The sequence below is a fragment of the Sturnira hondurensis genome, unplaced genomic scaffold, assembly GCF_014824575.4.
Source record: "Sturnira hondurensis isolate 20B ecotype Veracruz unplaced genomic scaffold, ASM1482457v3 Scaffold0001221, whole genome shotgun sequence".
Lineage (NCBI taxonomy): Eukaryota > Metazoa > Chordata > Mammalia > Chiroptera > Phyllostomidae > Sturnira > Sturnira hondurensis.
Window position 1 is genome coordinate 5,842,693 of NW_028073852.1, and position 21,150 is coordinate 5,863,842.

At 44.9% G+C, this 21,150-nt stretch overlaps 1 protein-coding gene across 4 annotated transcripts in view; it reads right to left on the bottom strand.

The window, feature by feature from the left end:
- Positions 1 to 21,150, bottom strand: part of SLFN11 (schlafen family member 11) — a 28,154-nt gene that overhangs the window by 5,178 nt on the left and 1,826 nt on the right. For 2 of the 4 annotated variants that reach the window (XM_037066727.1, XM_037066735.1), the window contains exons 3-7: positions 20,179 to 20,361; positions 14,143 to 15,218; positions 12,947 to 13,075; positions 10,146 to 10,869; positions 8,942 to 9,908 (exon numbers count right to left, since the gene is read on the bottom strand). In XM_037066727.1, coding sequence (XP_036922622.1) covers positions 9,095 to 9,908; positions 10,146 to 10,869; positions 12,947 to 13,075; positions 14,143 to 15,205 — 2,730 coding nt within the window. In that variant the 5' untranslated portion in view covers positions 15,206 to 15,218; positions 20,179 to 20,361 and the 3' untranslated portion in view covers positions 8,942 to 9,094. The remainder of the gene's footprint in view (positions 1 to 8,941; positions 9,909 to 10,145; positions 10,870 to 12,946; positions 13,076 to 14,142; positions 15,219 to 20,178; positions 20,362 to 21,150) is intronic. The other 2 variants (XM_037066745.1, XM_037066754.1) reach the window with 1 other exon arrangement.

Sequence of the window (21,150 nt, forward strand, 5' to 3'; positions counted from 1 at the left end):
AACAGCTGACATCGTTACCTGGGGACACTCAGGCTTCAGAGCTCAGTTGTTCGCATAAGAATACACTAGGCAAAAAAAAAAAAAAACCACCCCAAAACATCAATAAGTTATTATAGAGACTGCAACAAAGCTTCGATTTCTGGGTGTTTGTGAGGCTTTCCGACTCGGGATGTGTCCTTGGTGAGCCTGCCCTGTCTCAGGCTGTGCGGTCCTGTCCTCGCCCGGGGAGCAGACTGCGGTGACGGACTGGACGGGTGTGGCGCAGGCTCCTGCTGGTTTTAGATTTTAGATTTAGATTTTTAGATTAGATTTAGATTTTTTCAACCGAAAAAATCTAGAGATTTTTTAGATTTTAGATTTTAGATTCTACTCCTTTAGATTTTTTCAACCGAACTGAAGCAGGGAGCAGGCTGGGTTTGCCCCACGGTCTGTATTTTGTGCTTGTGGGGAGAGAACTGGGAGGCTGTTCTGAGAAACTGGGCAAGTGTCACAGATGACGCCTTGATTTCCTCTTCGGACAACAGCATGGGCTCACTAGGCCCACTTACGAAAGGCGCCATGCCCCTTGGGACAGACAGAGACAGAGACAGAGACAGAGCGATGGCATTTCTCGATGGGTTAACTCTGAGCCCTTCACAGGGCTGAGGATTTAGGGCTCCCTGCAGAGGGCTTCTGGAGCACCCCGAACCGTCCCCGATGTGTCTGAGAGGAGAGGATTGGAACATTCAGAACATGCTCAGAGGAGACGATGACCATTCTTAGATGCGTTCGTTCAGTCAGTATTAGGAAGCTTATCTTGTTCCAGGTTCTGGGCTGGGTGCTGGTCACGTAAATGTAACACGGTTTCCGGTTCTAAGGGGCTCATCACTGACTGGCATACTCAGAGACAAGAAGACCATTGTGATTCTGTGATGTGAAAGGGAAGAACAATGCAGGGGTCACGGGCACCCAGGAGACGCATGGCCAAGGCCAGTAGAGGTCAGATTTATTTCTAAATGAGGTGATGCCTGAACCGGGTTATGTTATTTACTTTTATTTTTAAATAGGTTCAACCTTACCAAAAGGGTATGTGGGTGAATGTTAATGCATATTGCTGTATAAAACAAAAAGGACTCAGAGATTAAAAGTGTGCTTATTAAATTATTAAATAACAACAAGAGCAAAGAAAAAAAGCAGAAAGTGGCAAGTGAATGTAAATGCCTAGCATACTTGCAAAAGTGGTCAAAGTAATAAACCACGTTAGAATGCAGGAGGCCAAAAATGCATGTCATCACTTCTAACGTAACCTTTATACGGCCGGCAAAAGAATGAACTAATATGCAAGTGAGGGAATGGAACACTTATGAAGATTTGACTAATCCAGAAGGAAGGGGGAAAGTGGAACATAAAATACACAGGCTAACTATAAAACAAATAGCAAAGGATACATATATGAGCATAAACCCAAACACCTCAGTAATCACACCAGATGGAAATGGACTCCACGCCCCAGTTGAAAGACTGAGATGGATACCGGATAACAGAAAAGAACAAACCAAAATTAAAACTCAAACAGCCCTGGCTGGTGTGGCTCCGTGGGTGTGGCAGCATTAGCAGTTCGATTCCCAGTCAGGGCACATGCCTGGGTTGCGGACCAGCTCCCCGGTAACGGGCATGCAAAAGGCAACTAATTGATGTTTCCTTTCCTTTTTCTCCTTCTCTTCACCTCTCTCTATAAATAAATCAATGAAATCTTTAAAAACTAAAATATATCCCATCTAAAGGGAATGTATATGAAATATATGGACACAAAAAATGAAAGAAAAGTTATAAAGACATACTATGTAAATATTAACGCCCCCCAAATGAATCCCATGCAATTGCAGTAATAACAGACTCCCCCCAACCCCCCCAACCCCCAGGACTCACCTAAACATTTGTACTGATTGTACAGACCCTGCTTTAGACGCCCTTGAACTCCGCTCTGGCTCCTGGTGCCCTACTCAGCGCTCTCTGACCCAGGCAGGGGCGACTTCTGCCCTGACCCACCAGTCAAGTAAACACCCCCGCTCTCCCCCTGCCCCCGAAGACCCCACAGTCTGCAGTTTCCATGTAAGTTGCTATTCAATCTCCAGCTAAAAGGCCGGGTTTCCCCTGCGGGAGAGGAAAGCTCCGGAAGCGCAGAGCTGGTGGAGGATGCGCTCTCTTTCTCCCCCACCCCTCGCGCCCGCGCCGGGGAAAGTAGGACCGGGCGAGTTCATCGTGGCTGGAGAGAAGCTGAGGCCGTGTGGAGCCAGGCGTAGGGGCCAACTCGCCCGGCCCTCCAGTCTTGGAGACGCGGGAACGGTCCTTATATTCCCCCACGCCCAAGAGACACCCCGGCAGGGTCCCCCTGCGCTCGCTCCGCGCACTCAGCGGGGTGGAGGGGCGTCTCCGGAGTCGGAGAGTACAGACATCCCTGGTTACCCCTGGGTGCCTAGCATTGCTTTTACTTTTCTTTTCTTTTTTTAGCAGTTGAGCAAAATGAGTCAAGAGTATCAGAAACAAAACGATTTCGGAGCTTCGCAGGGCCCCGCGCTCTGGAAGCCGTGGCCGGGAGAGGACCCCAGACCTTTCCCGCCTGGACCACCGGGCTCACGGACTGCGGGGTCCGGTCCGACGTCCACCCCCTCCCCAGGAGGAGGCCAGCCCGCCCCTAAATGAGGGAAGGGAGAATTCCACCACTGCTCTTTGGCCGCTGTGGCTCTGACTTTCACAACTCGCCCAGAGAACACAGGATTCGAACTGAGACTGCGCCCACGGTGGGGCCTGCTTTGGTGGACCCCGGAGGCAGACAGGCCTTGGGGCCTGAGTCAGGAGAAAAGGAAACTGGGTCTTGGGATCTTTCTGCTCCTCCTCCCTCCCTCTCTTTGCCTGTCCGCTCCCCGCTTAGCGCGCACTCTCCTTCTCCTCTCCCCCTTCTCCTTCCTCTCCTTTTCCCAGCTGTAGGCCTTTTGCTCAACTCTCTTCTCTGGCCTAATACAGGGCTCACGTGGTTGCAGATGCACCAGCTTCCCACTGGGGCCCCTCTTGGACTCCCTCCCCCAGATCGGCCGCATTCATCCGGGTTGCTCTTTTTTAAATTAAATTAAATTTATTTAAATTTAGAGGGGAAGGGAAGGAGAGTTTATTTATTTTTATTTTTTTAAATATATTTTATTGATTATACCATTACAGTTGTTGTATTCCCCCCTTCATTCCCCTCCACCTGCACACCCCTCCCCCACCATTCTCCCCCCCCTTAGTTTATAACCACGTGTCTCAAGTTCTTTAGGTTCTATATTTCCCCCACTATTCTTGCCCTCCCCCCATCTATTTTCTACCTACCCTCTATGCTATTTTCTGTGCCTTCTCCCCCCTTCTCCTCCTCCCACTCCCCTGTTGCTAACCCTCCATGTGTTCTTCATTTCTATGGTTCCACTCCTGATCTAGCTGTCCTCTTGGTTTGCTTTTGTTTTAGGTGTGGTTGTTAATAACTGTGAGTTTGCTGTCCTTTCATTGTTCATATTTTTCATCTTCTTTTTCTTATATAAGTCCCTTTAGCATTTCATATAATAAGGGCTTGGTGATGAGGAACTCCTTGAACTTGACCTTATCTGAGAAGCACTTTATCTGTCCTTCCATTCTAAATGAAAGTTTTGCTGGATAAAGCAATCTTGGCTGTAGGTCTTTGGATTTCATGACTTGGAATACTTCTTTCCAGCCCCTTCTTGCCTGTAAGGTCTCTTTTGAGAAATCCGCTGACAGTCTGATGGGTACTCCTTTGTAGGTGACTGTCCCCTTATCCCTTGCTGCTTCTAGGATTCTCTCCTTCATTTTAGTCTTGGCTAATGTAATTATGATGTGCCTTGGTGTGTTCCTTCTTGGGTCCAACTTCTTTGGGACTCTCTGAGCTTCCTGGATTTCCTGGAAGTCTATTTCCTTTGCCAGACTGGGGAAGTTCTCCTTTATTATTTGTTCAAATAAGTTTTCCACTCGTGGCTGTTTCTTTTCCCCTTCTGGTACCCCTATAATCTAGATGTTGGAACGTTTAAAGATGTCCTGGAGGTTCCTAAGCCTCTCCTCGTTTTTTTGAATTCTTGTGTCTTCATTCCTTTCTGGTTGGATGCTTTGTTCTTCCTTCTGATCCATTCCATTGATTTGAGTCCCAGTTTCCTTTCCATCGCTATTGGTTTCCTGGACATCTCCCTTCGTTTCAATTAGTTTAGCCTTCATATGTTCCTCTAATTTGTGACTATAATCAACCAGTTCTGTGAGCATCCTGATAAACAGTGTCTTGAATTGTGCTTCTGAGAGGCTGGCAATTTCTCGGTCGCTGAGAGTTATCAGCTCTGGGACTTTGAGTTCTTCTTGCACCATCTTTTGGGCTGTTCGTGCCTGTTATGTATCAGGAGCAGAGCCCTAGGTGTTCACTAGCGCAGGGCAACTCAGTCGCTGGGTTGTGACATTGTATGTGGGGGCGGGGTCAAAGAGGGACAATGGCGTCTTGTCTGCCGCCTGCCGCTTCTCGCCGACGCAGCTACAGGTGCCGCAGCTGCCACTGTCGCAGGGCCCACGCTTTTCGTCCCACTGCACACGAGTGTGCCACCGCCGTCCACCCCTCTTACCGTCCAGGTTGCACAGTTAGATGTAGTCGGACTTCCATATAATTCAATTTTCTGTCCTTTGGCTGTGTCTTTGTTCTCCAAACCTTTGTTGTATTCAAACTTGCTTGTGGGAGAAGGCACAGTGTTTCCACCTATGCCTCCATCTTGGCGGAAGTCCGGGAAGGAGAGTTTAGAGGGGAAGGGAAAGAGAGAGGGAGAGAAACATCAAAGGATGGGCTGCCCTGTTGTACCTGGTGACGGAGAAACAAGGACTGAAGCAGCTGGTCATCTAGGGGTACCCACGCCCACCCAGCTCCGGTTTCTCCTTCCTACGGTGCCTTCCTTGGCCAGCCCCCTAGGAGTGATGGAGCGCTACCTTTTCCGACATTTCATCAGGTCCCCAAACAGGCCGCCCCTCAAATTACCTACACAAAGGCCAAGCAAGCCAAAGTGGTGACCATTTTTCTGGGGAATTTGCAAGAATAAGCCTTCTTCTTTCCCAGCCTTGTTTCCCTAGTATATCCACACCCCAGTCTTTCAAGGGAAAGCTCGCAGCATCTTACCACTGACTGTAATGCTTGGCAGGAGCTGAAGAAACATACCTTCCCCCAGGAAAAGGAAGTTCCTGTTTAGTCCTAGTTTGTATCTTGAATGCATGCCAGATAGCAGCAAGTGCTTTTTCTACATCCATTCAGACCATTATATCATTTTTCTCCATTAATCTGTTGATGTGTTGGGTTACAATTTGTTGATTTCCACACGTTAAACCGAATCTTGCATTCTCAGGATGAAACTACGAATTCATCTTAACACACCCATGCACCCCAATGGTACAGCACTGAGCCCGCCCACCGAGCAGTCCCTGCATTTATCACGCACCCATCACTCAGAGTCAGCTGGCTTTTAGCGCTCGAAGCCACAACCCCCTGAAGGACTATTGTTAGCCTCAGCTGGGAGACAACATGTATAAGGCCGGGGTTCCTCTTCCTTTTCATTGTTTCGTTCTTCCTTCTGGTCCACACCGTTGATTTGAGTCTCAGTTTCCTTCCCAACACTGTTGGTTCCCTGTACATTTTCCTTTATTTCACTTAGCATAGCCTTCATTTTTTCATCTAATTTGCTATCAAATTCAACCAATGCTGTGAGCATCCTGATTACCAGTGTTTTGCACTGTGCATCTGATAGGTTGGCTATCTCTTCGTTGCTTAGTTGTATTTTTTCTGGAGCTTTGATCTGATGCAGACTCCAGCCTGCCAGAGTCTGTGTGCCGTGGATGCGGTACACAAATTCACACGGACTACCAAGTCCTGTGGAGGAAAAGGGACGGCACAGCCACTCTCTGAGAGAGAGCGCCACCCCCACCCCCGCCCCTGGACAGGCTTTTGTTGCTTTCCAGTCACATTACATCAAAGAAGGTTCTTGTTATTTCTAGATTTAGTTAAGTGATTACTTCTTACAGGTAACAAAAAAAGGAAAAAAGTTGCAAATGCAAGGGAACATAAAAAGGATTGATTTGGTTACATTTCATCCTTAGAACAGCTTAGCACAGACTTTAGGGAGTTGCTTCAGAGATATACATTAAATGTGTGCAGTCTCAACTCAGGGTGAGGGAGTTTTAGCAAAAGCAAGTCTCACAGCAGCCTAGGTACAATGCAGGCCTGGTTCCCCACGGGAAGGCCGATCTGCACACCTGACTCCTCTGTACCCCCTCGCATTGATCGGTTTTCCAGATCAGTGCTGGGCTACGTTTGCCATTGCCATGCTGATCGGTTCCCTATATTGATCTACTCTTTCATTTGGGCCATTTTTTTGTCTTGCAGTGCCTGTTAGTTAGTAAGGAACAGAGCCTTAGGTGTTCACCAGGGCGGGGCAACCCACGTTGGTGCTGCGTTGTAATGATGTATATGGAGGAGGGGTCCGAGAGGGAACAATGGCGCTTGCTCCACTCTCCGCCGGCTTTCAGTCACTTCCCCCGCTACCCACAAGCCAATTGGGCCCTTCCGTAACAGCATGCAGCCAAGGGGAGGCCTCAAATAGGGATTGGTAATGGGGTCCAGAACTCAGGGTGTTCAGGAAATATTAGAGAAAAATATATATGATGTCCTCCCCCTCACCAGTCTGAGCTGGGGAATGGGACGTATGGAGCAGGGCCATGCAGAGCTGTTTTGTCCAGCAGCAGCTTTGCAGCTAACCTCTGGCATGGTCATTTAACACAGCTGCCGGGGTCCAGCCTCGGCAGGTCTCAGGGTCCTCGAAGGATGGATGGCACAGGTGACGAATGAAGAGTCAGACACTCGGTTGGATGCCAGAGAACAGCCAGCCTCTGTGGGTCTGACCGAACTCACAAAGTTTGATTTAAGCTTTATTTTTATAGAGATTGTTACATTATGTTAACAGAACAGGTGCATGGCATGATTAGTTAAGCAGAAAAAATCAATACAGAGGTAACTAGGAAAAGTACAGGAAATTCCATTGATTCAGTTATGTTAAACAAAGGTTATTTTGACCAGGAGAGCCATTAATCAGACAATTAGAAGTAGCTGTGTGTACAGAGTTTTAAATGTCTCATTGATGAGTTAATTAAAGTTCTTAGAATTTGGCATGGGTCACAAGGATATGCTAGACTGGACAGTGGTTACAGGAAATTTATTACAAGGCCTTTGTGGTATCTAACTTAACTATCTTTCTGTCTCAAATGTTTCTCTATCTACTATGAACTCTAACTCCTTAGTAATTGTTTCTGCGTGCTTCACTTGTGATAGTTAACCAGCTTCTCCTGTTTCTTTGTCTGTCTAATTCTAATCAATTTATATTCCTGTCCAAGGTAGAGAAGAGGCAGTTACTCCATCAACTTTTAGACATCCAGGGGCTACCCTATTAGGGGGGACTTTTGTTCTATGGCCAAGAAATCATTTTATACAACTTCATTGGAATTCTGCGGATCATTGGGCCTGAAAAACAGATGTCTAAAAATCCCACCATCTGTTAATCTCAAAGACAGACAAGCAAGGAGAGATAGACATAAAATCCAGACACAGTTGCCTCTGCTGTGCAGATGCATCTCATCCGTCCCGACTGTGTCAAGGGACAGGTGTTGGTCGGCTCCTGACATATAGCTATAACTTTTAACTGGTTTCATGGATATGTTAAATAGTTGTGGCCATGCCTTAAACAAGGCGAATGGGAGTGACTTCAACCCAGGATGTAACTGGGAAGCAACTCCCCCTGGTTACAGCACCTGTGTGAGAGCTTGAAGATGATTGGCTCCACGCCATGGGGCCACGCCTTCCCAGACTTACTGTGGCAGCCCAGGAAAGCTGGAAGGATATAGGAATGCTGGCAGGTGTAACTGATTGTAGGAGGAGTCGGAAATGAGGCTGCAGAGGAAGATTGGCGTGGGTATTTTAAACCCAGGCATGGCAGCCACACCACAGAGGGGACCACGTGGCTTAGGCAGAGAAGTTATAGGAAGGAAAGGGGTGAAAGGACTCTGCTGGTGGGCCACGAGAAGGTGCCACATGGCTCTGGATTAACTGGAGATCGTGGCAGCAACACAGCTGATGGTGCCGGGAACCGAGGGGCTGCCTGAGCCAGGGACTTCTACTTCTCCTCCTGAGATGCAGTACCCCAGACTGGGAAGAAGGAGAAGGAAGAACCGTGTGTCTGTGGGTATTCTAAAGAACTTCAGCATTTTAATGAAGACACTAAGTCATCACTCTAAGTCTGTATAACTTTTAAATAAATAATTACTTTCCTTTTCACCAGTCTCTGGCATTGAGAGATGTCTTTCCTCTGGCAGCGGGCAAGACGAACCTAGTAGGTGGGGGTTACACCACCCCTCTGGGTCTGTTCTGGTGCTGATTCCTGGTGGGTTGGTTTGTGTACATTCTAGAACCCTGTGGGTCTCTCCAATGAACTCCACTGTGAGGCTGGGTGTTTCTCCTGCTGCCACCTCAACCCTCACCAGTGTTTTCGATCAGGGGCTTTGAGGCTTTATTTCCCTGCACTGGAGCCCTGGGTTGTGCAGTCTGTCTCACTCCCCAGTTGTTCCTCCTGGTTTATCTGCACGTGGATGTGTGACTGTTCAGTCCGCAACCCGCCACCTCACCGGGTCTGCCAGCTGTAGCCTTGCTGGCCAACTATAGTCTTGCCCACCTCGCTCCACAATCCACCACCTCGCTGGGTCCTCCAGCCGCTGCCTCGCCNGGCGGCGGACAGAAGAACCCTATAGATATTAGAGTATCGTCCTTGGGAGGGGTCCCTGTTTTCTGTAGCAGTTTTTGGCATCCCTCGGTGGGCCAAGTATTGCCCCCCCCTCGGACCCTTTGTTCGGTAACAAAGAGGCACAGTGTGTCTGCCTACGCCTCCATCTTGGCTGGAAGTGTGAAGCCAATTTTCTTACAAGGGTCCATTGTTAGAAATAATGCTTGGATGATGCAGATGAGTCACTCCTTTTCTGAAACTATGACAGAGAGAATATTTTGTCTCCATCAGCTCTCCTTAATTAGCATCAGAATATACAGGTGTTTCCTGGCCCTGGAAGCCAGACAGAGCAGAAGATTGTTGAAAACAGCTGGTTCTGCTGCCTGCGGATCGACCCCGAACACGATGTTTCTCTCCAGGCCTGAAAATCGACGGACACTGTCCAACACGATGTGATTGCCCGTGACATCGGACGCATTTCTGAACCGTATTAAATCAGCTTCCTCACTGGACTCAGAACTCTTTCTCTTCCTCATTGCTGTTTGAAGCATAGATTTATATTTTTCTATATCACTTGCTGTGCTGCAAAGCATAGCAATATCCTTGCAGGAATAACCTTGCTTCAAGAAAAACTGGCATTTCTGTGTTATATAAGCCACCAGTTGGTCCAAGTTCAAGAGCTTTCTAATCTTACACTTGCCTGGCACACCCTGAACCCATTCAGTTTGAGAGAGCATCTTCAAGGACCCAGCGGGGATGTTAGGTGGCGGATTTTCTCTGACCACATCCATTCTTTCCTGTAGGTAGTTGGCTATTTGATCTGCATTGCGGACCACTTTAGTGAGCTCTTCTATTGGATTCTGGTATCCGAGAGAGGGGAGGCCACTTTCAGCCCCGTGACTGGTCTGAAAGTAGTCTAGAAAAATCCAGAGAATTCCCAGATTATCCTTTCCTGTCTGAGTGATGGTTTTTGCCTTCTTATACCAGTCCCCATCTTCAGTGCGGAAATTCTGAGCTTCATCGATGATGATGTGTTTAATATTTTTGATGTCAGTTCTCATGAAGGTTTTCCGGGTCACTGCGTAGCAGATATTTTTATTGCTGTAAAAATTAAAAGAAAAAAATATAATATGAACAGTTAAAAATTTAAATGACACCCTCAGGTTTTCTCTAAGTATATGAAGGAGGAAAGTTGCTCTCTCATACTCCTGTGTACACAGGACTGTGGCTATGCTCCATTTACCATCCTACTCTCAAGGAGCAAAATGATTTGAGTAGAGGGAAGTATGGAATGAATTCAGACTGAACCTCATTTAGTGACAAGATCCAACGGCTTACCCGATAAAGTCTCTCAAAGGTTGGTTCTCACAAACATAGAGAATTTCATTTTCCTCACAACCAAACATATTCTTGATCTTCTCCATAATCTTCATGGCTATGATGGTCTTCCCGGTGCCAGGTGAGCCGTGGATAAACAATTCTCTGGTCTTGTGAAGGTTTTTTGAGATGATTTTATACTGTTGGGCTGTCAGCAGATTTAAAATCTCACAGCCGACCTGGTCACTCAGGAAAGACCTGAAGCCGAGTAAGACAACCACCAGGGACTGCAGCAAGGTGGTCATTTGCTGGGTGTCTGCAAGGTGATAGGACTCAGGGTAGTCAGTCAGAGAGCCTGACCCTTCGGAGGGCTCTGCATGGCTCTCGGGACTCAGCTGGAGGACCCTGGGCATGACATACAGCTTCCCGGTGTAGCCACCCGTGTTCACCAGCTTCTGCTTCAAAGTAGAGGCTATGCGGGTGCAGTACAGCTGCCCGTCTGCATCCTGCTCCCTGAGAACAGTATAGAGAATGGGGACGCTGTCCTGTGTTACCAGCAGAACATCACAGATGACTTCCGGCTTCTCTGGCAAGTTCAGGTCCACAGCCCAGCTTCTAGAAAAGACCAAAACTCCCAGGGAGAGAGGATGCATTTGCTTGTTTATTAATTTCTTCAGACCTTTATGCTCTGAGGATAGTTCCCGCCACAGGGATTCAGGTTTATATTGCACGCCTTCTGACGGCACTGCATATGGAGGGAATTATAAATTTGAGGTCAATATCATATTTATTTTATGAGTAATTATAATCGATAAAAAGGAATTCTTATACTTACACTCAATTGTAATCTTATGATAAATTAAAAATTTTTTCATATGTGTTCTTTTGTAACTATTATTTTATAATAAAGGAAAAGAAATCTTGAAAACCTGGTACACTTTCTCTAAACCTATGAATTCATTATGTTTATGACCTTGAGAAATTCCTTTGTTTCTCTAAGAGTCTGTTCTCTCAACAGTAACACAAAAAAACAAACAAAAACCATATTCTCTATGGTGAAGAATAAATAAAAAAGCATAAAATACCTGGCTCATTGTAGCTGCTTGGGAAATGTTAGTTCTGTTCCCCTTCCTACTCTCAAAGTATTCAAATCTCAAATTTTCTCTGGACAGACCCCACTGATGGAGGTAGAAGGAGTCCTCCCAGGGAGAAGGTGCTCATCAAATACTTGCAGAGAAGACGGAGCCATGTTAAACCTTTATGAGCAGACTCTCCTGCAGTTCCCGCCTGGGAGGCCCTGAGGTTAGGCCCTGAGCTGCCTCTCTTGAAGCAAAACTCTGGCAGCCCTCACAGATCAAGGTGAGACTGCACCCATCAAAAGAGACCCCCTCCGTCACACAGGGGCCAGGAGCAATTATGTGGCACGAGAATAAAGTCATACTGTAGGGGTTTAAACAGGCACTGTCCCTGCTTCTGAACCAAAGTGTTGTGCTGTTAAACACAGTTGTGTCTCCCTAAATGTGTTCATGATTGATCTTCATTTTATGTAGTGTTACATCTTGACATAAATTTTTATTCCATTTAATATTCATAACAGGCACTCCTCTGGAGAATATGGCAAAGGTGGGGAACTTTTTTGCTCTTGGTGCTGTGTGTGCCTCCTAGTTCAACTACAGTATCCAATCTGGATGAACATCAAAATCATGTGGGTAAGCTTGATAAAAATACACATAATGAAGCCCTGGCTGGTGTAGCTCAGTGGATTGAGCGCGGGCCTGCAAACCAGACGATCGCGGTTCGATTCCCAGTCAGGGCACATGCCTGGGTTGCAGGTCAGTTCCCGGCAGGGGCCAGTTCCCAGCAGGGGATGCACGAGAAGCAACCATACATTGATGTTTCTCTTCCTCTCTCCTTCCCTCCCCCTCTAAAGACAAATAAATAAATATTTGGGAAAAAAATAGGCATAATGAGATACTATCCCATATTCTAATTTATTGAGTCTGGAGTGAGTAATCCAGTATATGTACTTTTAAAAAATATATTTCAGCCTTTTTTCCCCTTAAAGACTTTATTTATTTACTTTTAGAGAGAGAGGAAGGGAGAGAGAGGGGGATAGAAATATCAATGTGTGACAGTTACATGGATCGGTTGCCTCTCACGTGGCCCCCATCTGGAGACCTGGCCCACAACCAAGGCATGTGCCCTGACTGGGAATGGAGCCCGGGACCTTTCAGTTCACAGGCCGGCGCTCAATCCATTGAGCCACATCAGCCAGGGCAGGTATCCGTACTTTGTAAAATAACCAGAAGTACTGATAATCAGTGTAATTTGAGACTTGAAGACCAAAAGTCTTTAAGGGCAATTAAAGTCCTGGATTCTATATGTGGTAGTGCCTCAACCGGCAGGGTCAGTGAAGGATCACCTCTAAATTATTTATCACCAATATACTGGTCGCATTGTCATCTGGTACACATAGATTTGCAGAGTATACTTTCAGGATTTTAAAAAAGATTTTATTTATTTATTTTTAAAAAGAGGGGAAGGGAGGGAAAAGGAGAGGGAGAGAAACATCAAAGTATGAGAGAGTCAGAGATTGGTTGCCTCTCGCACGCCCCCAACCAGGGACCTGCTCATCAATCCATGCTTGTGCCCTGACTGGGAACCAAACTAGCCACTTTTCAATTCACAGGCAATGCCCAACCCACTGAGTCACACCAGCAAGGGTTACTTTCTGGATTTAAAAAAACAAGCCTCACCATTTACCTCCCCTTATCCCAGCATAGAAACTGGCTGGTGTCAAATAGGCAAACTATAATTGCTACCTGGAAATAAAAGTTGCTGGAGATCTTTCTTATGTTCCAGGCCTTTCTTGGAGTACACTGGTCTGCACCGAGGAGGCCCACTAGACAGACTCAGTTGAGACTCAAAGTCTTCGGACAAGCATTCAAGATCTTAAGAAAGAGAAAACATGTTATCCTGACATGTTAGTTCATCTTTTCACGACCCAAAGACCTCACGAGAAGGGGTATCCTGTGACTGTCTGGGTAGTGTGACTTGAGAGGTGACGGCAAGGCAGTGCCCCATTCACCTAGTGAAGGCACGTGCGTTTATTGCACATGGAGGTTGCCAAAACCCAGCAATGGAGAGACATTATTTGGAAGTTTGAATGCACTTCTCGTGCAATATAATTCTTCACTCTCTATGTCTAGATAGCATTTTGTTTCTATTTTTCTCGTATGTAGCACATTCTTTTAATAAACATGATGTACACGTAGTTTATTTCTCTGGTGCAAATATTCCCACCAGGGACAATTTCAAGCTACCAATGTGATGTCGCTAAGTGCAGACTTGGGAAGAAATGCACAGTAGCACAGCATTTTATGGTATTTCCCCCAGACATATAAAATAGATGTAAATGACCTCACAAGCAAAGATAGTATTAAAATTAGTAAATAATTAGGCAGTCATGAGTTTGTACTTATTACACTTGTTTTTAATATAATTGTAAGTTTATAATAACAATTTTTTTATACGGACCATGTTTAACAACTGGCTCACAAAGTTTCTGAAATTTTATTTATTGATGTTTAGAGATTTGTTGTTTCACTTATTTATGCATTCACTGGTTGATCCTTGTATATACCTTGAACAGGGATCGAACCTGCCACCTTGGTGTGCTGGGACACCACTCAAACCAACTGAGCTCCTCAGCTTGGGTGAAATTTTAATAAATGACTCCCAAAGCAGTAAGAGCTACCACAAGGCAACCATTCTCCCAAATTTTTCTTTCATCTTCTGATGTGAAAAAAAATTACTTATTATAAGACATTGATTGGGCTTTTAATTACCCAACAAAACTTTATTGTGTATGGAAGGCAGAATTCTTGGAGATTAAAAAAACACAGAATTTAGTGGGTGTGAGAAGTTCGGAGCCACAGGAAACAAAAAAAAAAACCTGTCTGATTTGAAGGTACGAGAGGCAGAAAAAGGACAGGCGAGCGTGACTTTCCCCTCTTACCTGGGTCTCTGTCCATCACCATGTCTACCCATTCCTTAGTGGTCAGTCTGCAGACTTGCCCGCCTCTCACCAGCCACGATTTGGGAGCTTCCGAGAACACTGCACAACAAAACCGCTGCACTCTGATGGCACAAACATGGCCATATACCTGTCCTTCCTCTAACACATCCATGAATTTGAGGGTGAAAGTTATCTGGCATCGGGATCGGCAAAAATGGACACAAATTAATTTGTTTATTGCATCCTCTATTATCTCACTCAAAGAGTCACGGTCAAAATTTTCTTTAGCACATCCCAGAACTTTTTTGCTCTTATCATCCACTCCAATAAAAAGATAGCCATTTCCAGTGTTTGCAAATGCAGAGATGTACTCTGGAATTATGTTTTTAACGTATTGTTGGATGCGTTTTGTAGAGAACTGTTTGAACTCTACAGAAGGAGACTCAGGAAAAGGCAGGATTTCACCACGTTGAAGCTGGTCTCTTTGGAAGGTTTGTTCAGCCGGAGTCAATGTACGGGAGTCTTGCTTTGACTCCTTGAGGATTTTGTTAGGAGGTTCATTCTCCAAAAATTTTGTTTTTTTTTCCTTGTCTTTCAGGAAATTAAGTGCCTCTCTTGGTTTCATGAGAAGCACAGAGGTGCCAGATCTACGGTATAGCGAAGATCCTAGACTGCAAATGCGGGGTTTGATGGCATCGTCTTCAGAGGAAGGGTCAGGTCTCCAGGATTTAACGAAAAGGTAAAAATGCCTCCCTTCTTGCTTGGTCTCAAAGAAAGTCTGCAGATCTGAAGACTGAATAAGTGTTCTCAAAGACTCTTCTAAATCCAGTCCCAGCTCCACAGGATGCTCATCGTTGTTGGCCATCTCCATCAGGACCACTCCTCCCCCTGAATTTAGTAACGCACATGCAGCCTGTGAAACTTTCTCCTTCTCTTGGTCTCTCTGAGTTTTCTGCAGCTTGTTTCTGTTCTCTTCACCAAAAGTTACTTTTCCTGCGTTGATGACCAAATCTGCATAAGATGATTCTACCACCAAAGATAAATGACGTGTCTCCATGTTCATTCTGCAACTGAAACTATTAAAAGACATATATCATGTTGACGAAGACGTAAAATGGCATTCATTAATTCATTTGAAAATATTTAGTGAGTTCCTGCTAAGTGCTGGGGCTGGAGATTAAGTGGCAGGTCAAGAATAAGCATAGCCCCACCTCTCAGAGCTTCCTGTCTGAAGGGAAGCGTGGTTGGATGAAGCAGTTGTGGTAGGAAGGGTTTTGCAATAAACCATGGGAGGGGTGATTGCCTCGGTAGTGGCAATGGGGATGAGGAGGATCTGGGCCATGTAGAGACATTTAGGAAGTAAAATTATGATAACATGACCTGCAATGACCAGACAGAAATCAGGAGAAAGGATTAAAATTTAGTAACTGGGCTCTGGCTGGTGTAGCTCAGTGGATTGAGCATGGGCCTGCGAACCACACAATCACGGTTCGATTCCCAGTCAGGGTCCATGCCTGGGTTGCAGGCCAGTTCCTGGTTCCCGGCAGGGGACAAATGAGAGGCAACCATACACTGATATTTCTCTCTTTCTCTCCTTCTCTTCCCCTCTAAGAAAAATAAATAAAATATTTTTTAAAAATTTAGTAACTGGGTTTTGGCATAGGCAACTGGGTAGTTAGTGATACCGCTTATTGGCATAATAAAAAGTTGTTTTAATTGGCATCTTCTATTAGATTTGGGTGGTAGACACATGTGTATTCATTATTTTGTTCTTTGTTTTTTTGTGTGTGTAAGTTTGAAATCATTTATAACATAAAAGCAAAAATCTTTACCTCCAAAAAATTTAAAAGGAGAGTAGGGGGTGTAAACTTAGAGCATTCGTAAGAAAGTGGTTGAACTCTTGGACTATACACATTCTTAGGACAGGGTGGGAACTGAAGATGGGTAGGGCATGGCATGGAGCTGATAAATGGGAAAAGAAGGATCAGTGGATTCTAGGTCTTCTCAGAGAACTCGCATGTGGAAGTGGTTCAGCAAATCGGTAAAACTCAACAGCACCACGGTGAGGAGGGCTCTTAGGGGCTTACGGTTGTGTTGCCACCTGCAGTCACTTTTCTCCTTTGCTTCATTATAGGCTAAAAAATGCGATCCAAACATTTTATTCTTCAATTTATTACCACAAAAAATGCTCAACAAGTGTTCACTGTGAGCACACTAAGTGCTGTGAGAGACACAAAGAGTCTGCCAGTTGGAGATTTTTGGTTTAGGTCATGACTGGGTGTAAACAGTACCTGGAGAAAAACCCATAGCACTAAATGCCTACATTGGTAAGATTGGTAAAAATAGTGATTTTCTTCAAAAGTTAAAGAACTTAAAAAAAACTAGCTCAAAAAAGAACACAAAATAACAGGAATAAAAAATGTAAGGACAGAAGGAAATCAGAAAATTAAGAAACAATTATGTGATTAATTAACAAGATTAAGAGTTTTATTTTTGTTTGTGCTTCTTTGGTGTTTACTTTTAGACAAGACACTAGTATCCTTATTATTTAAAGAGAGCTTTGAACAGTGGGACTTCCGGCCAAAATGGAGGCATAAGTGGACACACTGTGCCTCCTCACATGACCAAAATTAAGGACAACAAAAATTTAGAAACAAAAAACAACCAGAGCAGACAGAAAATTGAACTGCATGGAAGTCCGACAACCATTCATCTAGATCGGTAAGAGGGGTAGAGTGGGCAGCTGGTGGAGAGGGGTCGTGGCAGGAAGAAGCAGTGGTTGGCAGACCCGGGTGCAGGGGGGAAACAGGCAGACCCAATGAGGCGCACAAGGTGGCTGGCTGACCATGGTCACACATTCGCCTGCAGATAAACCAGGCAAAAACGGGCAGTGAGACGGACAGTGCAACCCAGGGTCCCAGTACCAGGAAATAAAGCCTAAAAGCACTGATTGAAAAAACTTGCAGGGGTTGAGGTGCTGGGAGAGACTCCCAGCCTCACATGAGAGTTCGTTGGAGAGATTCACAGCGTCCCAGAACGCATACAAGCCAACCCACCCGGGAACCAGCATCAGAAGGGCCCAATTTGCTGTGGGAAGCGGCAGAGGGGACTGAAATCCAAGAGAGAGCTGAGCAAACACCATTGCCCCTCTCTGACTCCGCCCCCACATACAGCATCACAACCCAGTGACCTGGGTTGCCATGCTCTGGTGAACACCTATGGCTCCACCCCTCATACAAAACAGGTGTGACAAGACAAAAAAATTATGGCTCAAACAAAAGAACAAATCAAAGCCCCAGAGCCAGTACTTTTAAGCGACAATACTTTTAAGAGATAGTCAACCTATCAGATGCACAGTTCAAAGCACTGGTGATCAGACTGCTCACAGAACTGGTTGATTTTGGTCACAAATTAGAGGAACAAATGAAGGTTACACTAAGTGAAATGAAGGAAAATGCACAGGAAACCAACAGTGATGAAAAGAAAACTGGGACTCAAATCAAGGGAGTGGACCAGAAGGAAGAAAGAAACAAACAGAAAAGAATGAAAAAACAAGAATTCAAAAAAATGAGGAGAGGCTTAGGAACCTCCAGGACATCTTTAAATGTTCCAACATCCTAATTATAGGTATACCAGAAGGGAAAGAGGAAGAGCAACAAGTGGAAAACTTACTTGAACAAATAATAAAGGAGAATTTCCCCAATCTGGCAAAGGAAATAGACTTCCAGGAAATCCAGGAAGCTCAGAGAGTCCCAAAGAAGGTGGACCCAAGAAGGAACACACCAAGGCACATCATCATTACATTACCCAAGATTAAAATGAAGGAGAGAATCCTAGAAGCAGCAAGAGATAAGGGGACAGTCACCTACAAAGGAGTACCTATCAGACTGTCAGCGGATTTCTCAAAAGAGACCTTGCAGACAAGAAGGGGCTGGAAAGAAGTATTCCAAGTCATGAAATCCAAAGACCTACATCCAAGACTGCTCTATCCATCAAAGCTTTCATTTAGAATGGAAGGACAGATAAAGTGCTTCTCAGATAAGGTCAAGTTCAAGGAGTTCCTCATCACCAAGCCCTTATTATATAAAATGTTAAAGGGACTTATATAAGAAAAAGAAGATAAAAAATATGAACAGTGAAGAGCCCTGGCTGGTTAGGCTCAGTGGATTGAGCGCGGGCCTGTGAACCAGACAATCGCAGTTCGATTCCCAGTCAGGGCCCATGCCTGGGTTGCAGGCCAGTTCCTGGCAGGGGCCAGTTCCCAGCAGGGGATGCACAAGAAGCAACCATACATTGATGTTTCTCTTCCTCTCTCCTTCCCTTCCCCTCTAAAGATAAATAAATTAAATATAAAAAAAAAGAAAGTTAAAAAAATATGAACAGTGAAAGGACAGCAAGCTCACAGTTATTAACAACCACACCTAAAACAAAAGCAAACTAAGCAAACAAGTAGAACAGGAACAAAACCACAGAAATGGAGATCACAACAGGGCAGTGGGAAGAGGAGAGAGAGAGAAGGTACAGAGAATAAGTAGCATAGACGGTAGGTAGAAAATAGACAGGGGGGAGGGCAAGAATAGTATGGGAAATGTAGAAGCTAAACAACTTACAACACATGGACATGAACTAAAGGTGGGGAATGTGGGTGGGAGGGGGTGTGCAGGGAGGAAGGGAATGAAGGGGGGGAAATGGGACAACTGTAACAGCATAATCAATAAAATATATTTTTTAAAAAGAGCTCTGTCTCCCTGGCTGGTATAGCTTAGTGGATTGGGCACAGGCCTGCGAACCAAAGGGTGACAGTTCGATTCCCAGTGAGGGCACATGCCTAGGTTGCAGGCCAGTTCCCAACATGGAATGCACGAGAGGCAACCATACATTGATATTTCTCTCCCTCTCTCCTTTCCTTCCCCTCAAAAAGATAAATAAATAAAATCTTTTAAAAAAAGAGCTTTGAACAAAATAAAAGGGTGGTTGACGCAGGTGTCTGAGCAGTAAATTATTTGGCATGCCAGGTCATTCACAATCTTTCTCATTTGTCTGATATGCTCTTTGTGATAAAATTTATAGTTAGAACTATATTGGTCCATCTTTTATCACATTTGAAATCTCCTTGTCAGCTTGTTTGTGCAAAGAGCCATTTGAGAGACATCTGAACTTCAGTTTTAATGTTTATTCATACAGACATTTCCTCTCAAGTGCTACATGCTCATTAATTTTCTTAGATAAATATTTTCATATTGGCAACTCCCTTCTATATCTATTAAGCCTGACTTATCTTGGCCCTGGCCAGGGAGCTCAGTTGTTTAGAGCTTCATCCTGACATGCCGAGGTTGCAGGTTTGATCCCTGGTCAGGGCACGTGCAAGGCGCAACCAATAAATGCATGGATGGCTGGACAACAAGGTGATATTTCTTTCTCTCTAAAATCACTCAATAAATTTTTTTTTAAAATCTGGTTTATTTTGTTTGGTATAGAAACCCTGAGAGCTCCCAATCTGTTCTTTTAAGATTTGAAAGATAATCAATAAATGGGAAACTCTGGTAGACTTCTTCCTCTAAAATACTAAGAAGATTTTGTTCCACTGAAATATATGTTAAGAGTTTCAAGGCCTGGCTGGTGTAGCTCAGTGGATTGAGTGCAGGCCTGCAACTCAGACGATCCCGGTTCAATTCTCAGTCAGGGCACATGCCTGGGTTGCAGGCCAGTTCCCTGCAGGCCAATTCCCAGCAGGGGACGCACGAAGGCAACCATACATTGATGTTTCTCTCCCTCTCTCCTTCCCTCCCCCTCTAAAGATAAATAAATAAAATCTAAAAAAAAAAAAGAATTTCAAAAACGTAAATGAATTGTTTTTAAAATACAGGCAAAAAAAGCAAACTGGTTTAATTAAAATATTGGGAACTCAGATAAATCAATTACAGAGTAAAACATCTAGACAGTTACCAAAGAAAATTTTGGCTCCATTGGGCTTACTGGCGAAAACTTAAATGCACACTGCGAAGTGAAAGAAACCAGTGTAATAAGGGTACATACTGTATGATTCCAACCAAGAGACTCGGGGCTCGTCGTCTCCCACCACCAACAGAGTATCTTCCCCCACGGCTTCCAACGTCCGCAGTGCTCCTCTCACCAGAGCCTTGGCCAGCGAGGTTCCCGCAGGACAGCGTCGGGGTCACAGGACTGGAGTGGACTCCCGGGAGCAGAGCCCGTGTGTGTCTGTAGGAGAGCGTGCACTGCTTTGGAAATGGGGCATAGAGTGGTCCGGGGCATGGGAAGCAGAGCCTCTGCGTGTGGGCCCAAGGGGAACCATGGAATGGGAGGTAGGGTTATGATCCCTTGGGGCTCTGAGAACATTAGGACCCACAAAGAAACAACAGACATATCCTTGAACCTGGCTCCGCCTGCCCCACACATTATGCTGTCTTGTATTTCACACAGATGAAGAGAAAAGGTATGGCCTACTCAGAATTAGAATTGGGGTTAGATGACCTCTGATTTATTTCTTTCCCGGACCTCGGTGCTGTAATTATGGCCTCCAATAAGTCATTGTTCACACACGTATGGAAACAGTTTATTTAATTTGGGGCTAAATAATCATCTTACATTTATGGCTGAAGTAATAAAAACATTTATATTGTAAACGTGAGTATACCAATTGATGTCTACGGAAAATATCCAGCATACATGTAGGTGCTGTCTGTGTCTAATAAAATAAATATTTGTTGTTACAGACGATTGTTTTCCTACTCTAGTATGGCAGATATTTCTCAACTGTGCACTTGCTGAAGTTTTATTCATAGTTACCTACTCATTTGTGTCCTATTGCCAAAAGGATTTGAAGAAGCAATTTGTTTAAAAGCACTTTGCAGTGCTTTTAATTAATGTTGGTAAACAAAATAACCACATGTACTTTTGACACTTACAAAAATAATCTGGGGGCCCTGGTTGGTGTAGCTCAGTGGATTGAGCACAGGCCTGCGAACCACATGATTGTGGTTTGATTCC